The sequence below is a fragment of the Mobula hypostoma genome, chromosome 12, assembly GCF_963921235.1.
Source record: "Mobula hypostoma chromosome 12, sMobHyp1.1, whole genome shotgun sequence".
Classification (NCBI taxonomy): domain Eukaryota; kingdom Metazoa; phylum Chordata; class Chondrichthyes; order Myliobatiformes; family Myliobatidae; genus Mobula; species Mobula hypostoma.
This window is the reverse complement of record NC_086108.1, coordinates 15,453,264-15,476,990: the sequence shown is the minus strand read 5'-3', so window position 1 is coordinate 15,476,990 and position 23,727 is coordinate 15,453,264. Positions and strand designations below refer to the sequence as shown.

Genomic DNA, 23,727 nt, shown 5'->3' with positions numbered 1-23,727 from the left:
GAGGAAGGATAGGAGGAGGGAGTGTTTTATCATTGAGCAGGTAAACCTTTGTTCCTGGTTCTACATCCCTTGGTAGCATTAACTTAAGAAAACTTCAGGTAAAACATTCAGTTTCATTTTGTCTATGTTGATAATTTTGGGCAAAATAGGGGGTATCTGGGAGTTATTATTGTAAAAGTGGTTATGGGGTTTAAAAACCGATGATCAAGCTGAACATCACAGGAGGTGGACTTATACTAAGTAATAGCTTACACTGACCTGGGCAAAAATTCTGTTAAACCATTGAGAAACAAGTATGAACAAAGGTAGAAACAGGTAGATAATATGAAGGTGGCACAGGATACTTGTGTTCATTAGCCAGCAGACAGAATATAAGAGGAGGAAGGTTATGCTACACCTTTATACAATAATAATTGTATAATTATTGGTTGGCTGCCGGTTACTAGTGGTGTTCCACAGGGGTCCGTGTTGGGGCCGCTTCTTTTTACATTATACATCAACGATTTGGATTATGGAATAGGTGGCTTTGCGGCTAAGTTTGCTGACAATACGAAGATAGGTGGAGGGGCTGGTAGTGCTGAGGAAACGGAGAGTCTGCAGAGAGACTTGGATAGATTGGAAGAATGGGCAGAGAAGTGGCAAATGAAGTACAATGTTGGAAAGTGTATGGTTATGCACTTTGGCAGAAAAAATAAACGGGCAGACTATTATTTAAATGGGGAAAGAATTCAAAGTTCAGAGATGCAACGGGACTTGGGAGTCCTCGTACAGGATACCCTTAAAGTTAACCTCCAGGTTGAGTCAGTAGTGAAGAAGGCCAATGCAATGTTGGCATACATTTCTATAGGAATAGAGCATAGGAGCAGGGATGTGATGTTGAGGCTCTATAAGGCGCTGGTGAGACCTCACTTGGAGTACTGTGGGCAGTTTTGGTCCGGGAATGATTCTGGGAATGAGAGGGTTAACATATGAGGAATGTTTGTCCACTCTTGGACTGTATTCCTTGGAGTTTAGAAGAATGAGGGGAGACCTGATAGAAACATTTCGAATGTTGAAAGGAACGGACAGAGTGGATATGGCAAAGTTGTTTCCCATGATGGGGAAGTCTAGTACGAGAGGACATGACTTAAGGATTGAAGGGCGCCCATTCAGAACAGAAATGCGAAGGAATTTTTTTAGTCAGAGGGTGGTGAATCTATGGAATTTGTTGCCACGGGCAGCAGTGGAGGCCAAGTCATTGGGTGTATTAAGGCAGAGATTGATCGGTATCTGAGTAGCCAGGGCATCAAAGGTTATGGTGAGAAGGCAGGGGAGTGGGACTAAATGGGAGAATGGATCAGCTCATGATAAAATGGCAGAGCAGACTCGATGGGCCGAATGGCCAACTTCTGCTCCTTTGTCTTATGGTCTTATAATTAAGCCACAGCTGTGCAGTTCTACACACTATAAAAAGAATATGATTTATTTTCAGTAATCAGAGACTGGAGAGACTGGGTTTGTTTTCCTTGGAGTGGAACAGTGTGGTAGGAGGGGAGGGGTGCTGAGAGAGGTATACAAAATTACAAGAGTAAGAGAAGAGAAAGTTTTCCCCACAGTATACCTGGAGAGAACAGATCTATGACAAGAGTTTAGGAGAGAATCAGAGGATGCAACTGTGAGGTTAAGAGCCCATCTCAAAATGCAAGTTCAATACTTCCACCCCACTGTTATAACACTTTTGAATGGTCTCCTAGTATGGTAAAGTGGACTCTTGTCCTTACAATCTACTTCATTTTGGCCGGTGCATTTCTTGTCTGCCTGCACTTTAGTTTCTTTGTAACTGTAACACTTCAATCTGCATTCTGTTATTGCCTTCCCCTTGTACTACCTCAATGCACTAGTGTGATGAAATGATCACTGTAGATGGAATGCAAAGCAAAGATTTTCACTGCTCTTCAGTACATATGACAACAATTTACCTTTTCACTCAGAGGTGGTTTACATCTCGGAAACATTTCCTGAGAGAATGGAGGCAGGGGAAAGTCACTTGAATTGCATTTGCAAAGACCAAGTATAGATCAAGAATAGAAGAACATTCTTACAGACATGTTTTTGGACACGATGAGCCAAAGGGCCTGCTTATGTGTTGTATGATTCTATCATTGAATGACAAGCAGCATCTGCTGACAGGGAACAAATTAATAATAATTCAACATGGCACTGAATAACTGCAGCATGGGGGGAATGAAAATGGACAATTTTCTAGTTACACCTGTGTGTCACAATTAGTGAATGTACATCATATAATCTTCAAAGTCTAACCACGTGATATATTAATTATACTGTCAAATGTACATTACAAACTAACTTCATTCGAAGGAGACTGGTGGTAGACCTGAGGAGAGCTAAGGTACCGGTGACCCATTTCCATCCAGGGGGTCAGTGTGGACATGGTGGATGATTACAAATACCTGGGGATACGAATTGACAATAAACTGGACTGGTCAAAGAACACTGAGGCTGTCCACAAGAAGGGACAGAGCTGTCTCTATTTCCTAAGGAGACTGAGGTCCTTTAACACCTGCCGGACGATACTGAGGATGTTCTACGAGTCTGTGGTGACCAGTGCTATCATGTTTGCTGTTGTGTGCTGGGGCAGCAGGCTGAGGGTAGCAGACACCAACAGAATCAACAAACTCATTCATAAGGCCAGTGATGTTGCGGGGATGGAACTGGACTCTCACCTTGGTCAATGTCTCCCATCCACTACATAATGTACTGGGGGGGCACAGGAGTACATTCAGCCAGAGACTCATTCCACTGAGATGCAACATAGAACGTCATAGGAAGTCATTCCTGCCTGTGGCCATCAAACTTTACAACTCCTCCCTTAGAGGGTCAGACACCCTGAGCCAATAGGCTGGTCCTGGATTTATTTCATAATTTTCTGGCATAATTTACATATTACTATTTAACTATTTATGGTTCTATTACTATTTATTATTTATTGTGCAACTGTAATGAAAACCGATTTCCCCCGGCATCAATAAAGTATGACTATGACTATGACATTCAGCTAACTAATCATTCAGAACTAGTACAGATAGCTCATTTCTGTGCTTCAATCCTGTTGTGTTAAGATAACTAGTGATGTACACCAAGCAATTGCTGCATTGGAGACAATGGTATTGAAATATTTTAGACCAATTTTACTCTTCAGTCGTTCAATAACAAATTCACACCACAACTTGTAGAAACTTAAATAGAGGACCATTCAAACAAGAACAAAATAATAACTGCAGAGGCCAAGACTGCAGATGCTGGAACCTGGAGCAACAATCTGCTGAAGGAACTCAGCAGGGTGAGCAGCAACTGTGAGAGGGAATGGAATTACCAACGCTTCAAGTCCAAACCCCACACCAGGACCCAAGGTAAACTAGAAACGACATGGAAAATGCTGGAAACACTGGCCAGGCAGCAGTGGAAAGAGAAACGGGTAACATTTGGGACTCTTACCAGATTTTCATTTAAAGATATAAAGGCATGGAAGGAAAAGTATTTTAATAAGTCACTAATTATTTGCATTGAATATGCACAGGAAAAGTAGTTCAACTCTAGGTATAAAAGTAATTAAAGAAATTAAGTATATCTAAAGAAGCAGTGCGTCTAGGGACTAAACAAAATGTTAGTACAAGAATATTAAAGTCTTTGTATTCTGGTAAAAAGGGAAAAATTACTGACTGCAAATATATGTTCCAATTATTGACAGAAAACATTATGATGTAAAATATAAAGTAGAGAGTAACTGAAATATTCTCCCTCAATTAAAATATATTAACAATTCATTAAAAAGAGATATCAGGGGCATAGCAGTAGGTAGCACTTCAAGAAATGAACAAAATTTTGAAATAAAAACAAAATCATTGGAAATTTCAGGTCAGACAGCACCTGTGGAAAGGGTTAAAGTTTCAGACTGAAAATAGAGGTTTTTAGAATTTTCATTGTGTTTTTAGGTAATTATTTACAAACCACAGATGCTCTCTTCTCACTGCTGCCATCAGGAAGGTGGTACAGGAGACTCAGGACTCACACCATCAAGTTCAGGAACAGTTATTACCCCTCAACCATCAGGCTCTTGAACCAAAGGGGATAACTTCACTCAACTTCACTTGCCCCTTCATTGAAATGTTCCCACAACCTACGGATTCACTCTCACAGACTCTTCACCTCAGGTTCTCGATATTTATTGCTTATTTATTTATTATTATTTCTTTCTTTTTTATTTGCAGCTTGTTGTTGTTCGTACACTGACTGAACCCAAGTTGGTGTGGCATTTCATTGATTTTGTTATGGTTATTACACCTGGCCAGTGGAAAGCGGCCAGAGCGTGAGTGGGCCAGTGAAGGAGTGGAGCTTTGAGGTTTTCACTCAAGAGGCTTCGACAAAAAGAGGCGGAGGACAAGCTAGCTCGCAGTTAGTTTTTACTATGTCCCCTGAGACGGTGATGTGCCTCTCATGTGAGATGTGGCAGTCTTGGGGGAACGCCCCTGTCCCGCAGAGTCACATCTGCCAGAAGTGCATACGGCTGGGCGATCTGGAAGACCGTGTAAGGAATCTGGAGCAGCAGCTGGATGACCTTCGACTCACAAGGGAGAATGAGGCAGTCATAAATGAGAGCTACAGGGAGGTAGTCACACTTAGGCTGTCAGAAGCAGGTCATTGGGTGACAGTCAGAGGGGGGAAAGCGAAGGTGAGCAGACAGGTAGTGCAGAGCACCCCTGTAGCCATTCCCCTGAATAATAAGTTTACCGTCCTGGATACTGTTGGCAGGGACGACCGACCAGGTGTGAGCCACGGTGGCAGGGCCTCCGGCACTGAGTCTGACCCTGGGGTGCAGAAGGGTGGGACAGAGAAGAGGAGAGCTGTCGTCATTGGAGACTCTATAGTCAGGGCAGCAGACAGGAGATTTTATGGACGTGAGAAGGACACCTGCATGGTTTGTTGCCTCCCGGGTGCCAGGGTCCGGGATGTCGCTGACCGAGTGCACGACATCCTGCTACGAGAGGGAAAGCAACCAGAAGTCGTGATACATGTTGGGACCAACGACATAGGCAGGTAGAGGGATGAGGTCCTGAAGTGTGAGTTTCGGGAATTAGGCAGAAGGCTGAAGAACAGGACCTCAAGGGTGACGTTCTCAGGATTGCTGCCAGTGCTACGTGACAGAGATGGTAAGAATTGGAGGAGATGGCAGTTGAATGCATGGCTGAGGAGCTGGTGCAGGGAGCAGGGTTTTAGATTTTTAGATCATTGGGATCTCTTCTGGGGAAGGTGGGACCTGTACAGATTGGATGAGTTGCACCTGAACTCGAGGGGGAGCAATATCCTTGCAGGTAGGTTTGCTAGCATGGTTCAGGAGGGTTTAAACTAATTTGCGAGAGGGATGGGACCCAGAGCGATACAGCAGTGAAAGAAGTGCATGGAGTAAAGCCAGATCTAACATACAAAGAGGCTTTGAGGAAAGAGAAGCAGAATAAATGGTGTAAAGACAGTAAGGTAGAAGGGCTGAAATGTGTGTACCTCAATGCAAGAAGCATCAGGAACAAAGGTGATGAACTGAGAGCTTGGATACATACATGGAATTATGATGTAGTGGCCATTACAGAGACTTGGCTGGCACCAGGGCAGGAATGGATTCTCAATATTCCTGGATTTCAGTGCTTTAAAAGGGATAGAGAGGATGGAAAAAGGGGAGGAGGGGTGGCATTACTGGTCAGGGGTACTACTACAGCTACAGAAAGGGTGGGTAATGTATCAGGATCCTCTTTTGAGTCAATATGGGTGGAAGTCAGGAACAGGAAGGGAGCAGTTACTCTACTGGGGGTATTCTATAGGCCCCCTGGTAGCAGCAGAGATACAGAGGAGCAGATTGGGAGGCAGATTTTGGAAAGGTGCAAAAATAACAGGGTTGTTATCATGGGTGACTTTAACTTCCCTAATATTGATTGGCACCTGATTAGTTCCAAGGGTTTAGATGGGGCAGAATTTGTTAAGTGTGTCCAGGATGGATTCCTGTCACAGTATGTGGACTGGCCGACCAGGGGGAATGCCATACTAGATCTAGTACTAGGTAATGAACCGGGTCAGGTCACAGATCTCTCAGTAGGTAAGCATCTGGGGGACAGTGACCACCGCTCCCTGGCCTTTATAATTACCATGGAAAAGGATAGAATCAAAGAGGACAGGAAAATTTTTAATTGGGGAAGGGCAAATTATGAGGCTATAAGGCTAGAACTTGCAGGTGTGAATTGGGATGATGTTTTTGCAGGGAAATGTACTATGGACATGTGGTCGATGTTTCGAGATTTCTTGCAGGATGTAAGGGATAAATTTGTCCCGGTGAGGAAGATAAAGAATGGTAGGGTGAAGGAACCATGGGTGACAAGTGAGGTGGAAAATCTAGTCAGGAGGAAGAAGGCAGCATACATGAGGTTTAGGAAGCAAGGATCAGCTGGGTCTATTGAGGAATATAGGGAAGCAAGAAAGGAGCTTAAGAAGGGGCTGAGAAGAGCAAGAAGGGGGCATGAGAAGGCCTTGGCGAGTAGGGTAAAGGAAAACTCCAAGGCAATCTTCAACTATGTGAAGAAAAAAAGGATGACAGGAGTGAAGGTAGGACCGATTAGAGATAAAGGTGGGAAGATGTGCCTGGAGGCTGTGGAAGTGAGCGAGGTCTTCAATGAATACTTCTCTTCGGTATTCACCAATGAGAGGGAACTTGATGATGGTGAGGACGATTTGAGTGAGGTTGATGTTCTGGAGCATGCTGATATTAAGGGAGAGGAGGTGTTGGAGTTGTTAAAATACATTAGGACAGATAAGTCCCCGGGGCCTGACAGAATATTCCCCAGGCTGCTCCACGAGGCGAGAGAAGTGATTGCTGAGCCTCTGGCTAGGATCTTTATGTCCTCGTTGTCCACGGGAATGGTACCGGAGGATTGGAGGGAGGCAAATGTTGTTCCCTTGTTCAAAAAAGGTAGTAGGGATAGTCCGGGTAATTATAGACCAGTGAGCCTTACGTCTGTGGTGGGAAAGCTGTTGGAAAAGATTCTTAGAGATAGGATCTATAGACATTTAGAGAATCATGGTCTGATCAGGGATAGTCAGCATGGCTTTGTGAAGGGCAGATCGTGTCTAACAACCTGATAGAGTTCTTTGAGGAGGTGACCAGGCATATAGATGAGGGTAGTGCAGTGGATGTGACCTATATGGATTTTAGTAAGGCATTTGACAAGGTTCCACACGGTCGGCTTATTCAGAAAGTTAGCAGGCATGGGATCCAGGGAAGTTTGGCCAGGTGGATTCAGAATTGGCTTGCCTGCAGAAGGCAGAGGGTGGTGGTGGAGGGAGTACATTCAGATTGGAGGATTGTGACTAGTGGTGTCCCACAAGGATCTGTTCTGGGACCTCTACTTTTCGCGATTTTTATTAACGACCTGGATGTGGGGGTAGAAGGGTGGGTTGGCAAGTTTGCAGACGACACAAAGGTTGGTGGTGTTGTAGATAGTGAAGAGGATTGTCAAAGATTGCAGAGAGACATTGATAGGATGCAGAAGTGGGCTGAGAAGTGGCAGATGGAATTCAACCCGGAGAAGTGTGAGGTGGTACACTTTGGAAGGACAAACTCCAAGGCAGAGTACAAAGTAAATGGCAGGATACTTGGTAGTGTGGAGGAGCAGAGGGATCTCGGGGTACATGTCCACAGATCCCTGAAATTTGCCTCACAGGTGGATAGGGTAGTTAAGAAAGCTTATGGGGTGTTAGCTTTCATAAATCGAGGGATATAGTTTAAGAGTCGCGATGTAATGATGCAGCTCTATAAAACTCTGGTTAGGCCACACTTGGAGTATTGTATCCAGTTCTGGTCACCTCACTAAGGGAAGGATGTGGAAGCATTGGAAAGGGTACAGAGGAGATTTACCAGGATGCTGCCTGGTTTAGAAAGTATGCATTATGATCAGAGATTAAGGGAGCTAGGGCTTTACTCTTTGGAGAGACGGAGGATGAGAGGAGACATGATAGAAGTGTACAAGATAATAAGCGGAATAGATAGAGTGGATAGCCAGCACCTCTTCCCCAGAGCACCATTGCTCAATACAAGAGGACATGGCTTTAAGGTAAGGGGTGGGAAGTTCAAGGGGGATATTAGAGGAAGGTTTTTTACTCAGAGAGTGGTTGGTGCGTGTGATGCACTGCCTGAGTCAGTGGTGGAGGCAGATACACTAGTGAAGTTTAAGAGACTACTAGACAGGTATATGGAGGAATCTAAGGTGGGGGCTTATATGGGAGGCAGGGTTTGAGGGTCAGCACAACATTGTGGGCCGAAGGGCCTGTACTGTGCTGTACTATTCTATGTTCTATGTTATTATTCTATTGATTTATTGAGTATGCCCACGGGAAAATGAATCTCATTCATTTATGACATATATGTACTTCGATAATAAAATTGCTTTGAATATTTCTGTTACTCTATTACATCATATTTGATATGTGTTCAGTCTTTTCAAATTTGGAAGACTAAGGGTATTTCACGGTTTTTGGATTTATTTTTAGATGGTTCCCTTATGTCTTTTGAACAATTATCTAATAAATATAATTTATCAAGAATACATTTTTTTAGGTATCTACAAGTTAGAAATTTCCTAAGTACTATACTTTCTTCTTTTCCAATGCTTCCTCCTACATACATTTTAGATACTATAATTAACCTTAATCCATGTCAGAAAGGTGCATCGGCTATGATTTATAATATTATTATGAAACTTAGGAAAGCTCCATTTGATAAGATTAGGGTAGATTGGGAACAGGAATTGGGGTCTATCATTTCTGTGGATGACTGGGGGCAGATTTTACAATTAGTCAATACTTCCTCTATCTGTGCTAAACATTCCCTAATTCAATTTAAAGTTGTTCATAGTGCACATATATGTCCAAAGATAAATTAGCTTGCTTTTATTCTCATATTAATCCTTTTTGTGATAGATGTCCGGGGCAGATAGCCTCTTTAACTCATATGTTTTGGTCTTGTCCTACTCTGGAAACTTTTTGGAGAGACATTTTTAATATTATCTCCAAGGTATTAAATATAGATATCTCTCCTCACCCTATTACTGCTATCTTTGGATTACCTAAAATTTCCAGTAATCTTTCTCCTTCAGCCCGTAGAATGATTGCATTTCTCACTTTAATGGCGAAAAGATGTATCTTACAACATTGGAAAGAGCTTAATGCTCCAACTACCTTTTTTTGGTTTTCTCAGACCATATTATGCTTGAATTTGGAGAAAATTAGAAGCAATCTTTACGATTTCTCACTTAAATTTGAACAGACCTGGAGATCTTTTATTCAATATTTTCATTTAATGTAATTTTTTTTTCTTTCTTCTCTTTTTTTGCTCCATATTTATATACCCTTCTTGTTTTTTTTTACTGTTTTTAATGGAGGTCGGGATTGAGGACGTGATTTTAAGTTTTTTAACTCTGCTTGGTTCCAAGTTAGCCCATTGCTTTGCTTTGCTTTTAGTTAGTTGCACGGTGGTTTTTTTTGGGGGTTTTTTTTTCCTTTTCTCGTGATATATATATATATATATATATATATATATATATATATAAATTAGTATACTATTATGTTACCTTAGTATGTTATGTTTAAATTACATTGTTTGTATCTTTTTTTTTGTATTAATATCTCCTGTAATTTTATTATATTCCAACAGTGTATTAGTGCCTATATGGCTTACCTTTTTGTATACTTATTCAATAAAAAGATTTAAAAAGAAAGATATGTGTTCAGTGTTGTAGTATGAGAAATGCAGCAGCCAATTTCTACAGCAATCTCTTACAAACAACACTGCGATAATCAACCAATAATCAGCTTTTATGACCACAAGACACAGAAGCAGAATTAAGCCATTCAGTTCAACCAGTCTACTTTGACATTCAGTCATGGCTGATTTATTGTCCCTCTCAACCCCATTTTCTTGTCTTCTCCCTATAACCTTTAACACCTTTATTAAGAACCTATGAACTTCTATTTTAAATATATCCAATATAACTTGACCTACACAGTCATCTGTGGCAATTCATTTCACAAATTCTCCATCCTCTGATCAAAGAAATTCCACCACATCTCTGGCTAGAGGGATGTCCTTGAGGCTGTACACTTTTATCCTGGACTCTCCCACTATTGGAAATATCCTCTGCAAGTCCGCTCCATTTAAGCCTTTCAATATTCGGTAGGTTTCAATGAGATAATCCCTCATTCGTCTAAACTCCAAGCCCAGAGAAATCAAACAAACAGTTCTATATGAAGAATATTATTGTGTTGGGAGATTGCTGGATTGCAGGACCTTGGCTAAAGGGATAGACTGGGTAGTCCAAACTTGTTTTCTTTTGAGCAAAGGAGGTTAAGTGAAGACCTGATACTAATACAGAAGATTCTAAGAGGCACAGATACGGTACCCAGCCAGAATATCTTTCTCCATAGTAAGGGCATCAAAAACAAGAGGGCATATGTTCAAAAGGGAGAGTTTTAAAGGAAGCCTGAAGAGTAGTTGTTTTCCCACACAGAGAATGATTGATATCTCGAATGCGTTGCTATAGGAAGTGGGAATCAGATGCAAATACTATGTTTAATGGGCATTTAGTAGGCAAGGTATAGAAGGATGAGGTCTTAAAGTAACAATAACATCCAAATTAAATACTTTTCATTCAGTATTAGGCTTGGGTGATCTTTATTTCCAAGCATCTATTTCTCACAAGTAGACTCAAAGCTCTACTTAAGAACAAAAGTATGTCTTTACGTACCTTTTTCTTCCTCATCATCCTGGGGTGAAAGGGTCACACTGGTTTGTCTCCCAAGATACAGCATGAAGCCAGTTGTAGATGCAGTTCTACCCCTCTCAGATTGTTTCTGCAGTGACACCACTTCATACATTGTGTCAACACTGCTGCCATGGTTTCTGCCTTCTGACTGCAACGGAGAAATAACAAGCTATTTGAACACAGCAGTTTTCTTCTGAGGCTATGAAAATGGTCAGCCACTGAAACTGTACAATAATCATGATTATTTGGCATACTACATAGCTCTGAGTTTATTAAATACCCAGTGTAACCTGCCAACATTCTATGCATAGATCGATAAACAGAATTCATCAGATCACAATAACGAGATCACTAAAGCAGGGTATGATGATCTTTCAGTGGCACTGTGTTGTTCATAATTTGGTTGCTGTCTTCCAGCTGAATTTTCTAATCAGTGTTTTAGAAATGGCTCCCAGGTAACCCATGCTTGCCAGGTCCAGTCATGGACACTCACTGCCAGGGGTGGGAAAGGGAGTCAGACTGAAAAACTGGAGCAAGTTAGTGGGAGACATTTGTGTTCCAGTTACTTCATACAAGGCCAAGGCTCAACTTCTCACACCCTTCACTGAAAGAGTCAAAGACTTGGAGTTCAATCTCCCCATGTGTACAAACAAATGTCACTGAAACAGGCCCTTTGGCTCAACTCAAAAATGCCAACCAAGTTTCCTAACTGAGCTAGCCCTATTTGTCTGCATCTCTTTAAACCTTTCTTATCTACGTACAGTACCTGTCCAAGTAATTTTTTTAAATGTTGGAATTCTATCCACCTTTATCACTTCCATATATCCACCACAGTCACGTGAAAAACTCGCCTCTCAGGTCCACTTTAAATTTTTCCTAATAAGTTTTGCACACTAAACTTTTGACCTCTAAGTTTTATGTACCCCTATCCTGGAAAAAAGACTAATCATCTACCTTATCTATACCCTTCATGATTTTATAAAACTCTTTAAGGTCACATCACAACCTCCAATGCTCCATGGAAAGTCCACCTCCTACATTCCAGTATCATCCATGCACTGAAAATTAATGAGTGTGGGGTGATTCAGAATGGAAACAAGGGCTCCAAAATCACATTAAGAATTACAAAGAAATGCTTGCATATTGTGAAATATGTTGAAATATGTTGTTTTCCAGCATCAGTACAGTGCCATACATCAAAATACTTGAGCAACAATGAGAAATATAAATAAAAAGTAAGTACTGTGGTGCAAAAAGAGAGCAAAAAGCAGTGAGACCATTTAGAACGGTTCATGGACCATTTAGAAATCCAATGGTGGAGGGAAGAAGCTGTTCCTCAAAAGCTGAGTGCGTCTTCAGGCTCCTGCACTTCCTCAGCAATGATACCACAAGACCATAAGACATGGGAGCAGAATTAGGCCATTCAGCCCATCAAGTCAGCTCTGCCATTCCATCATGGCTGATCCTAAATCCCACTCAACCCCATACACCTAGCTTCTCACCATATCCTTGAAATCCCTGACCGATCAGGAAACAATCAACTTCCACTTTAAATATACCCACAGACTTAGCCTCCACTGCAGACTGTGACAGAGCATTCCACAGAATCACTACTCTCTGGCTAAAAAAAATTCCTCCTTACCTCTGTTCTAAAAGATTCAATTTTGAGGCTGTGCCCTCTCATTCTGGAATACCCCCACCACAGGAAACATCTACTCCACATCCACACTATCTGGTCCTTTCAACATTCCGTGAGATGAGATCCCCGCACATTCTTCTAAACTCCAGTGAGTACAGGCCCAAATCTGCCAAACCCTCCTCATGTGTTAACCCCCTTCATTCCTGGAATCATCCCTTGAACCTCCTCTGGACTCCCTCCAATGACAACACATCCTTTCATGAGAAATGGGGCCCAAAACTGTTGACAATACTTCAAGTGAGACCTGACTAGTGTCTTGTAAAGGCTGAACATTATCTCCTTGCTTTTATATTCTATTCCGCTTGAAATAAATGCCAACATTGCATTAGCCTTCAGACTCAACCTGTAAGTTCTGGAAGTTTTGCACAAGGACTCCTAAGTCCCTCTGCACCTCTGATGTTTGAGCCTTATCCCCATTTAGTTAACAGTCAAGTCTGCACTATTGTTCCTTTTACCAAAATGCGTTATCATACATTTTCTAACATTGTACTTCATCTCAAAGGAGTGTATGGGGCATCAGGGAGGGGTAGAACCTCTGGTGGGGGAACATGTCACGTCCTTCTCAGGGCAGTTTGTCCACCTTTGGTCCCCACCTGGAACTCAGTTCTCACCTGTGGTTCCCTGTAGCTGTTTGCATGCGGCGACAGCAGCCACACCCCAGGCAATGGCTTCGACATGCCGGCTAAACCAGATAAGGGTAGCCGATGGGTCTCAAACCCTCGGTGAGATAGGGAGTTGCCTATCCCAGCATGTGAAGACAGACTCCGGCGGATTGAGCGGACGAGACCAACGGAAGGTCCAACGGTCAAGAAGGCAGTCTCTGCAAGCGTTGTGGAACATGTAGAGCAGGACAAAACACAGAAGACGTCCTGGTCATCCACTGCGCCTACTCCCATCTCCAGCCGTCTCAACTCTTGTCTTGCCACTGGATCCAGATGGGAATTGGGAACAGAGAGTGAGGTTGACGCTGCGCAACTCTCCCTCACTTAAATCCAAATCAAGCGCTAGTCTCGACACCAAAATAGCCGGACGGTGGCGCAGTGACATCAGCGCCGGACTCCGGGAGCGAAGGTTCCCGAGTTTGAATCTAGTTGAGCCGCTCCTGGGCACTGTTTCCATCCGTGCCGGGTTGAGTGTCGAGCTAGCAACTCGATCTCATGAAAAGTACTAATGGTGTCGGGGTCTTCATCGATAACGATGGACAAACCTTATTCCATCTCAAACAAGAGAATACCTGCAGATACTGGAAATCCGAGTAACACACACAAAATACTGGAGGAACTCAGTGGGCCAGGCAGCATCTAGGAAAAGAGTACAGTTGACATTTCGGGCCGAAGCCTTCAGCAGGACCGGAAAAAAAAAGATGAAGTGTAGATTTAAAAGCTGGGGGAGGGGAAAGAGAAACACAAGGTGATAGGTGAAACCTGAAGGGGAAGGGATGAAGTAAAGAGCTGGGAAGTAAATTGTTGAAAGAGACAGAAGGCCATGGAAGAAAGAAAAGGGGGGAGGAGCATCAGAGGAAGGTGATGGGCGGGCAAGAGGATAAAGTGAGAAAGGGAAAAGAGGATGGGAAGTGGTGGGGGGGGGTTGGGGGGACATTACTGGAAGTTCAAGAAATTAATGTTCATGCCATCAGGTTGGAGGCTACCCAAATGGAATACAAGGTGTCGCTCATCAAACCCAAGTGTGACTTCATCACAACAGTGATGAGATGCGGTTGAGAGCAGAGTTGATGATGGAAGAAGGGAAGCCCCTTTCTTTGAAAAAGGAGAACATCTCCTTCGTTCTAGAATGAGAAGCTTCATCCTGAGAGCAGGTGTGGCAAAGGTGGAGGAATTGAGAGAAGGGGATGCCATTTTTACAAGTAACAGGATGGGAAGAAGTATAGTCCAGGTAGCTGTTAGAGTCCTTAGGATTATAATAGACATGTCTCCAGAGATAGAGACAGGGAGATTGAGAAAGGCTGGGTCGGAAAAGGACCAGGCAACTTTGAGGGCAGGGTGGAAGTTGGAGGCAAAGTGGATGAAGTAAGCAGCACCAATGCAGTCATCGATGTAGCGTAGGAAAAGTGCAGGACAGTCACCAGTATAGGTTTGGAACATGTCTGTTCCACATAGCAGGCATAGCTGGGACCCATGCGAGTGCTCATGGATACACCGTTTGTTTGAAGGAAGTGGGAAGAGCCAAAGGAGAAATTACTGAGAGTGAGGACAAGTTCCGCCAGGCGGAGGACTTTTTTTCTCTATTCCTGCCAAAGGATTTCGGCCCCAAATGTCAACTGTACTCCATCTGCCACTTTTTTGCCCATTCTTTCAATTTGTCTAAGTTCTGCTGTAATCACATTGCTTCCTCAACACTATCTACCCCTCCACTTATCTCCATATCATCTGCAAATGTTGCCACAAAGCCATCAATTCCATTATCGAAATCACTGACAATGTGAAAAGTAGCAGTCTCAATACTAACCCCTGAGGAACACTACTATTCACTGGCAGCCAGCCAGAAAAGACCCCTTTTATTCCCTGTAAAGCCATAAGATATTAACTTGTTAAGCAGCTTCATGTGTGGCACCTTATCATAAGCCTTCTGAAACTCCGAGTAAGTGACATCCACTGCCTCTCCTTCGTCCATCCTGCCTGTTACTTCCTTGAAGAACCCTAACACATTTGTCAGGCTAGATTTCCCTTTACAGAAACTATGCTGACTTTGACTTATTTTATCATTAGTCTCCAAGTACCCTGAAACCCATCCTTCATAATAGACTCCAAAACTTTCTCACCCACTCAGGTTAGGCTAACTGGCTTATAATTTCCTTTCTTTTACCTTCTTTCCTTGTTAAAGAGTGGAGTGACATTTGCTATCTTCCAGCCCTTCAAGACCATGCCAGAATCAAGTGAATCTTGAAAAATCATGACACTGCATCCATAATCTCCTCAGCAACCTTTCTCAGGACGTTGGGATGTAGTTCATCTGGTCCAGGTGATTTATCCACCTTAAAACCTTTGAGTTTGCCTAGCACTTTTTCCTTTGTAATAGCAATTGCACTCACTTCTGCTTCCTGATACTCATGAACCTCTGGTACACTGCTAGTGTACTCCACAGAGAAGACAGATGCAAAGTACCCATTAAGTTCATCTGCCATTTATTTGTCTCCTATTACTACCTCAACAGCATCATTTTCAAGTGGTCCAATATCAATTCTCACTTCCCTTTTACTCTTCATACAACTGAAAAAACTTTTGGTATCCTGCTTTATATTATTGGCTAGTTTGCCCTCACATTTCATCTTTTCCCTTCAAGGATGGCATGCCCTAGGTGGTGGGGTCCTTAATGATAGATGCTATCTTTTTGAGGCATTGCATTTTGAAGATGCCCTCAATACTGGAAAGATTAGGGCTCATGATGGAGCTGGCTGAGTTTACAACCCTCAGCAGCTTTTTCTGATCCTGTGCCCCTCCATACCAAAAGGTGATGCAACCAGTAGAAATGCTCTTCACTGTACATCTATAGAAATTTGCTAGAGTTCTACACCCCCAGTCTTAGAGTAGTTTGAGCAGTATCTCTGCTTTCCCCAGATTCAGGCTCTGCTTCACTCTGTTTCCCTGCATGTGGTCTCTCTTTCTCTCACAAACACCTTCAAGCCCTGTATAAAAGCCAAGTGCACAACAGATTATAGCTTTCAGTAGGCACAAAGAGCATTCTGAACAAGAGACTTAAAAATCCCTAAGAGTATACTTTTGACTCTCAAGTTGTGTACCCCAGCATGTAATACAAAGCTTACAAAATGGAAATTCAAAAACATACACTACATATAGCATGTCAGCATTTAGAGAATCATGGTCTGATCAGGGACAGTCAGCATGGCTTTGTGAAGGGCAGATCGTGTCTAACAAGCCTGATAAGAGTTCTTTGAGGAGGTGACCAGGCATATAGATGAGGGTAGTGCAGTAGATGTGATGGATGTGATCTACGTGGATTTTAGTAAGGCATTTGACAAGGTTCCACACAGTAGGCTTATTCAGAAAGTCAGAAGGCATAGGATCCAGGGAAGTTTGGCCAGGTGGATTCAGAATTGGCTTGCCTGCAGAAAGCAGAGGGTCGTGGTGGAGGGAGTACATTCGCATTGGAGGGTAGTGACTAGTGGTGTCCCACGGGGATCGGTTCTGGGACCTCCACTTCTTGTGATTTTTATTAACGACCTGGATGTGGAGGTAGAAGGATGGGTTGGCAAGTTTGCAGATGACACAAAGGTTGGTGGTGTTGTGAATAGTGTAGAGGATTGTCGAAGATTACAGAGAGACATTGATAGGATGCAGAAGTGGGCTGAGAAGTGGCAGATGGAGTTGAACCCGGAGAAGTGTGAGGTGGAACACTTTGGAAGGACAAACTCCAAGGCAGAGTACAAAGTAAATGGCAGGATACTTGGTAGTGTGGAGGAGCAGAGGGATCTGGGGATACATGTCCACAGATCCCTGAAAGTTGCCTCACAGGTAGATAGGGTAGTGAAGAAAGCTTATGAAGTGTTAGCTTTCATAAGTCGAAGGATAGAGTTTAAGAGTCGCGGGGTAATGATGCAGCTCTATAAAACTCTGGTTAGGCCACACTTGGAGTACTGTGTCCATTTCTGGTCGCCTCACTATAGGAAGGATGTGGAAGCATTGGAAAGGGTACAAAGGAGATTTACCAGGATGCTGCCTGGTTAGAAAGTATGCATTATGATCAGAAATTAAGGGAGCTAGGGCTTTACTCTCTGGAGAGGAGGAGGATGAGAGGAGACATGATAGAGGTATACAAGATATTAAGAGGAATAGGTAGAGTGGATAGCCAGCGCCTCTTCCCCAGGGCACCACTGCTCAATACAAGAGGACATGGCTTTAAGGTAAGGGGTGGGAAGTTCAAGGGGGATATTAGAGAAAGGTTTTTTTACTCAGAGAGTGGTTGGTGCATGGAATGCACTGCCTGAGTCAGTGGTGGAGGCAGATACACTAGTGAAATTTAGGACACTACTAGACAGGTATATGGAGGAATATAAGGTGGGGGGTTATATGGGAGGCAGGGTTTAAGGGTTGGCACAACATTGTGGGCCAAAGGGCCTGTACTGTGCTATACTATTCTATGTCTATATCTATATAATTGGCAGTGCAGAGCTATACTTGTATGCATTTAGGTAATACAAAATAGAAAATCCTAACATCAACACAAAACCCAAACATGCACGAATGCCTGCAGAAAATATAGACATTTACACAGCATAAGCAAGATTAGTAAGCAGAGAAAATGGAAAAGCAACAGATTCCAACATAGGCAAGTCGAGGGACAACATCAAAAGGGTCTCACTGGAAAAAAGAGAAACTAAAAAGGACAGAGTACAAGACATATACTTACACAACAGAAGGCAAGACTTGGAACTTACTGATACAAGTGATAAACTGTTATAACAGAGGGTGAAGTTTAGTAACTTGAATGGCAATTTATTTGCCAGCTCCCTGGAGTTTGCTGCACAGACTGCCACAGGTGGCAAGTAATCAGCTCGGATGGGACTTTTCTGTAATTGACGCAAGAACCCACCAGACCTGGATCACACTGCCCTCTTCAGTTCAATAAATTTACAGCTTGTTTTCCAAGGTTGTGTTAAAGGACTTTTCAACCACGGGGAAACCTGCAGACGCTGGAAATTTAAGCAACACACACAAAATGCTGGTGGCACGCAGCAGGCCAGACAGCATCCATAGGAAGAAGCACAGTCGATGTTTTGGGCCGAGACCCTTTGTCAAGACTAACTGAAAGAAGAGAGTAAGAGATTTGAAAGTGGGAGGGGGAGGGGGAGATCCAAAATGATAGGAGAAGACAGGAGGGGTAGGGATAGAGCTAAGAGCTGCAAAGTTGATTGGCAAAAGGGATACAAGGCTGGAGAAGGGAGGAGATGATGGGACGGGAGGCCTAGGGAAAAAGAAACGGGGAAACTGTTCCTGAATTGTTGAGTTCATGCCTTCAGGCTTCTGTACCTCCTTCCCGATGGTAGCAAAGAGAAGAGGGCATATCCTGCATGATGGGGGTCCTTAATCATAGACACCATCTTTCTGATCCACCGCTCCTTGAAGATGTCTTGGAGAATATGGAAGCTAGTACAGGTCCACAATCCCTTATCCAAAATCCTTGGGGCCAGTTGCATTTCGGAATTCAGAATTTTTCGGATTTCAGAATCCCTCCTTATTGGTTCCAGGACCCCCCATGGATACCAAAAAACATGTACGCTCAAGTCCCTTATTTAACCTGTCTCAGTGCATTGGACTTTAGGACCCAGCGGAGCTCCAGACCTATGCACATCCTCCCGTGTACTTTAAATTATCTCTAGATTACTTATAATACCTAATACAATGTAAATGCTATGTAAATAGTTGTTATACTGTATTGTTTAGGGAATAACAACAAGAAAAAAACATTCAATAAAACATAAAAATATACAGCTTCAAACGAATTGAATCAAACACATGGTAAATGACTTGTTGGAATAAATATAGAACGTTACTGTCACTACAAAACTTCAGTAACTTGTCTGTTTCTTTAAATCATGTACAGTGGTAGTTCCGACACCATATTCTTCAGTGAGACACCGCACAGACACACCATAATCAAGCTTCTGCAATAACTCCACTTTCTGCGTTAACGATAGTGATAGATGCTTCCTTCTCTTTTTCTCATTGTTACCCATAGGGGTATCTGCAGCTCTTTTTGACATCTTCACAGTGAAATTAAACACAAAGTCAACAGCGAACACAAAATATCAGCGAACAGCAAATGCAGTACGAGCACTGAGCCACAACTGACACCTGGCAGCCTCTGCTAGTGCTGCCACGTCACACCTGAGTGACGTCAGCTGTTGGCGAGAAAAACTTCGGTTTTTGGAGCTTTTTGGATTTCAGAATTTTGGATAAGGGATTCCGAACCTGTACCCAAAATAGAGCTTTACAACTTTCTGTAGCTTCTTTCGGTCCTATGCAGTAGCCCTCCCTCCCCCCCACCCCCCATACTAGACTGTGATGCAGCCTGTCAGAATGCTCTCTACAGTACATCTATAATAGCTGTACTGAAGTGTTTTAGGTGACAAACCAAATCTCTTCAAACTCCTAATGAAGTATAGATGCTGTCTTGCCTTCTTTATAGCTGCATCGATATGTTGAGATCAGATGAGATTCTCAGAGATCTTGACACCCAGGAACTTGAAATTGCTAACTCTCTCCACTTCTGATCCCTCTATGAGGATTGGTTCATGTTCCCCTGTCTTCCTCTTCCTAAGGTCTACAATCAGCTCTTTCATCTTAATGACATTGAGTATAAAGTTTTGCCGTGACACCACTCAACTAGCTGGTATAACTTGCTCCTGTACGCTCTCTCATCTCTGTCTGAGATTCTACCACAATGGTTGTATCATCAGCAAATTTATAGATGGTATTTGAGCTATAGCTAGCCAAAGAGTCACGGGTATAGAGGGAGTTGAGCAGTGGACTAAGCACACACCCTGAGATGTGCCAGTGTCGATCATCAGCAAGGAGGAGATAAAAGCTTTTATAGATATGTAAAAAGGAAAAGACTGGTAAAGACAAATGTAGGTCCCCTGCAAACAGAAACACGTGAATTGATTATGGGGAGCAAGGACATGGCAGACCAATTGAATAGTTACTTTGGTTCTGTCTTCACTAAGGAGGACATAAATAATCTTCCAGAAATAGTAAGGGACAGAGGGTGCAGTGGGATGGAGGAACTGAGCGAAATACATGTTAGTAGGGAAGTGGTGTTAGGTAATTTGAAGGGATTGAAGGCAGATAAATCCCCAGGGCCAGATGGTCTGCATCCCAGAGTGCTTAAAGAAGTAGCCCAAGAAATAGTGGATGCATTAGTGATAATTTTTCAAAACTCGTTAGATTCTGGACTAGTTCCTGAGGATTGGAGGGTGGCTAATGTAACCCCACTTTTTAAAAAAGGAGGGAGAGAGAAACCGGGGAATTATAGACCGGTTAGCCTAACATCGGTGGTGGGGAAACTGCTGGAGTCAGTTATCAAGGATGTGATAACAGCACATTTGGAAAGCGGTGAAATGATCGGACAAAGTCAGCATGGATTTGTGAAAGGAAAATCAAGTCTGACAAATCTCATAGAATTTTTTGAGGATGTAACTAGTAGAGTGGATAGGGGAGAACCAGTGGATGTGGTATATTTGGATTTTCAAAAGGCTTTTGACAAGGTCCCACACAGGAGATTAGTGTGCAAACTTAAAGCACACGGTATTGGGGATAAGGTATTGGTGTGGGTGGAGAATTGGTTAGTAGACAGGAAGCAAAGAGTGGGAATAAACAGGACCTTTTCAGAATGGCAGGCGGTGACTAGTGGGGTACCGCAAGGCTCAGTGCTGGGACCCCAGTTGTTTACAATATATATTAATGACTTGGATGAGGGAATTAAATGCAGCATCTCCAAATTTGCGGATGACACGAAGCTGGGTGGCAGTGTTAGCAGTGAGGAGGATGCTAAGAGGATGCAGGGTGACTTGGATAGGTTGGGTGAGTGGGCAAATTCATGGCAGATGTAATTTGATGTGGATAAATGTGAAGTTATCCACTTTGGTGGCAAAAATAGGAAAACAGATTATTATCTGAATGGTGGCCGATTAGGAAAAGGGGAGGTGCAACGAGACCTGGGTGTCATTATACACCAGTCATTGAAAGTGGGCATGCAGGTACAGCAGGCGGTGAAAAAGGCGAATGGTATGCTGGCATTTATAGTGAGAGGATTCGAGTACAGGAGCAGGGACGTACTACTGCAGTTGTACAAGGCCTTGGTGAGACCACACCTGGAGTATTGTGTGCAGTTTTGGTCCCCTAATCTGAGGAAAGACATCTTTGCCATAGAGGGAGTACAAAGAAGGTTCACCAGATTGATTCCTGGGATGGCGGGACTTTCATATGAAGAAAGACTGGATGAATTGGGCTTGTACTCGTTGGAATTTAGAAGATTGAGGGGGGATCTGATTGAAACGTATAAGATCCTAAAGGGATTGGACAGGCTAGATGCAGGAATATTGTTCCCGATGTTGGGGAAGTCCAGAACGAGGGGTCACAGTTTGAGGATAGAGGGGAAGCCTTTTAGGACCGAGATTAGGAAAAACTTCTTCACACAGAGAGTGGTGAATCTGTGGAATTCTCTGCCACAGGAAACTGTTGAGGCCAGTTCATTGGCTATATTTAAGAGGGAGTTAGATATGGCCCTTGTGGCTACGGGGGTCAGGGGCGGAAGGCTGCGGAGGGAAGGCTGGGGCGGGGTTCTGAGTTGGATGATCAGCCATGATCATAATAAATGGCGGTGCAGGCTCGAAGGGCCGAATGGCCTACTCCTGCACCTATTTTCTATGTTTCTATGTTTCTATTATCAGAAATTCGCACAGATTGTGGGCTTCCGGTTAGGAAGTCAAGGATCCAATTACAGAGGGAAGTACAGAGACCCACTATCAATCAGGACTTTGGGAACTATGCTGTTAAACACTGACCTATAGCCAACAAACAGCATCCTGACATAGGTGTTTGTATTATCCAAGTGATCCAAGGCCATGTGAAGAGCCATTGAGAATGGGTCTGTCATAGACCTATTGTGGAAATAGGCAAATTACAGTAAGTCCAGATCCTTGATGAGGCAGGAGTAGATTCTAGCCATGACCAATTTCTCAAAGTAATTCATCATTGTAGATTTGCAAGGATGCGATTTCCTGATGGTGGTTGATGGAGTAACAGCATTCTGCCGTTGCTCCAACTTTAATTATCTTACTATTTCCAACCTGTCTTGAACCTTCTTTTTTAAGTGTGATATTCTTTCATTATGGCTGGAAGAAGTGCCAGAGGTACTAAAAAAGATAACCTTCCTGCTTCTTTTGACTCTATTATGGATTTGCTGCAAATCCATACACAAGAAGCCTCTGAGAAGTTTCAACAATTCAGCACTGAATTTTAACAAATAGATGCTAAACTGGATTCTATTCAACAACCTCTTAATGAACATGATTAAACGTATTCAAACTAATGAAGAAATGTTGTCGGTTTTGGAAACGGAAGTGGATGAATTGCAGAAGCTTTGTGAAAAGCAATCGAAGTTCAACGAAAAGTTAAGACTATCAACCTAGAAAATAGAAGTACGGGTCTAAGAATTAATCAAAGGTAATCGTCCTATGGAGTTTTTTTACAAACTTTTTGCGAGAATTATTTCCGGAGATCTTGACGTCTGTGCCTATGATCGATCGAGTTCACAGATCTCTGCGTTCAGACCTCCTAACAATCAGAGACCAAGATCAGTAATAATCTGTTTTCAGGAATTTAAAACAAAGGAACTCTTAATTCATGAATCTCGTCGAAGAGGCATGATTGACTATAATGGTCGCAAGATTAGAATTGTCGAAGATTATTCGCCTGATGTTATGCAGGAACACATTAAGTTCAAAGAAGTTATGTTTGAACTTTTTAATAAGGATTTCAAGCCTTCCCTTCACTACCCAGCCCGACTCAGAATCACACTTAAAAATGGTTCTTTCGAATGGTTCCGCTCATCTGTTGAAGCTCAAAAGTTTTTAAAATCCAAAGGCTAGCTGTTTAGTTTCTCCTTACATGAAGACATAAGATTAAACATTTAATTCGCAAATCCTGTTGAAGGGGCATGATTGGTTATAGGGTGGAATATTAAGATCCTCGAAGATTATTTGCTTGAGGTTATGCAGAAATATGCTAAGTTTAAACAAGCTCTGTTGGAATTTTTTTTTAATATGGGTTATAACTCGTCCCTTGGCTACCCAGTTTGACTGAGAATCTTATTAAGATGGATCCTTCAAATGGTTTTGTTTGAATGTTGAAGCACAAAGATTTTTTAAATTTGAAGGCTAACTGCTTAGCCTGTTTTTCCATGAAGATATAAGATTAATATTTAATGTCTTTCTGTATGAATAATTGTATCTTTTACTTTTGGTAAACCTTTGTAACTAATTTCCTTTCGTATTTTTTAATACTGTATTTTTGATCTACGACAATTGAATTTATTTGGATATTGTTTAGCCTAGGTTGGAATATAAAAAACCTTGAAAGTAATTGGAGCGATCACCAGGTTTTTTTTGGGGGGGGTTGTCCATAGTTCTTAGAT

General features: G+C 42.6%; 1 protein-coding gene across 4 annotated transcripts in view; it reads right to left on the bottom strand.

Moving 5' to 3' along the window:
* Window positions 1-23,727, bottom strand: part of rabgap1l (RAB GTPase activating protein 1-like) — a 586,024-nt gene that overhangs the window by 430,059 nt on the left and 132,238 nt on the right. For all 4 annotated transcript variants that reach the window (XM_063063651.1, XM_063063652.1, XM_063063655.1 and 1 more), the window contains one exon: window positions 10,839-11,004. In XM_063063651.1, coding sequence (XP_062919721.1) covers window positions 10,839-11,004 — 166 coding nt within the window. The remainder of the gene's footprint in view (window positions 1-10,838; window positions 11,005-23,727) is intronic.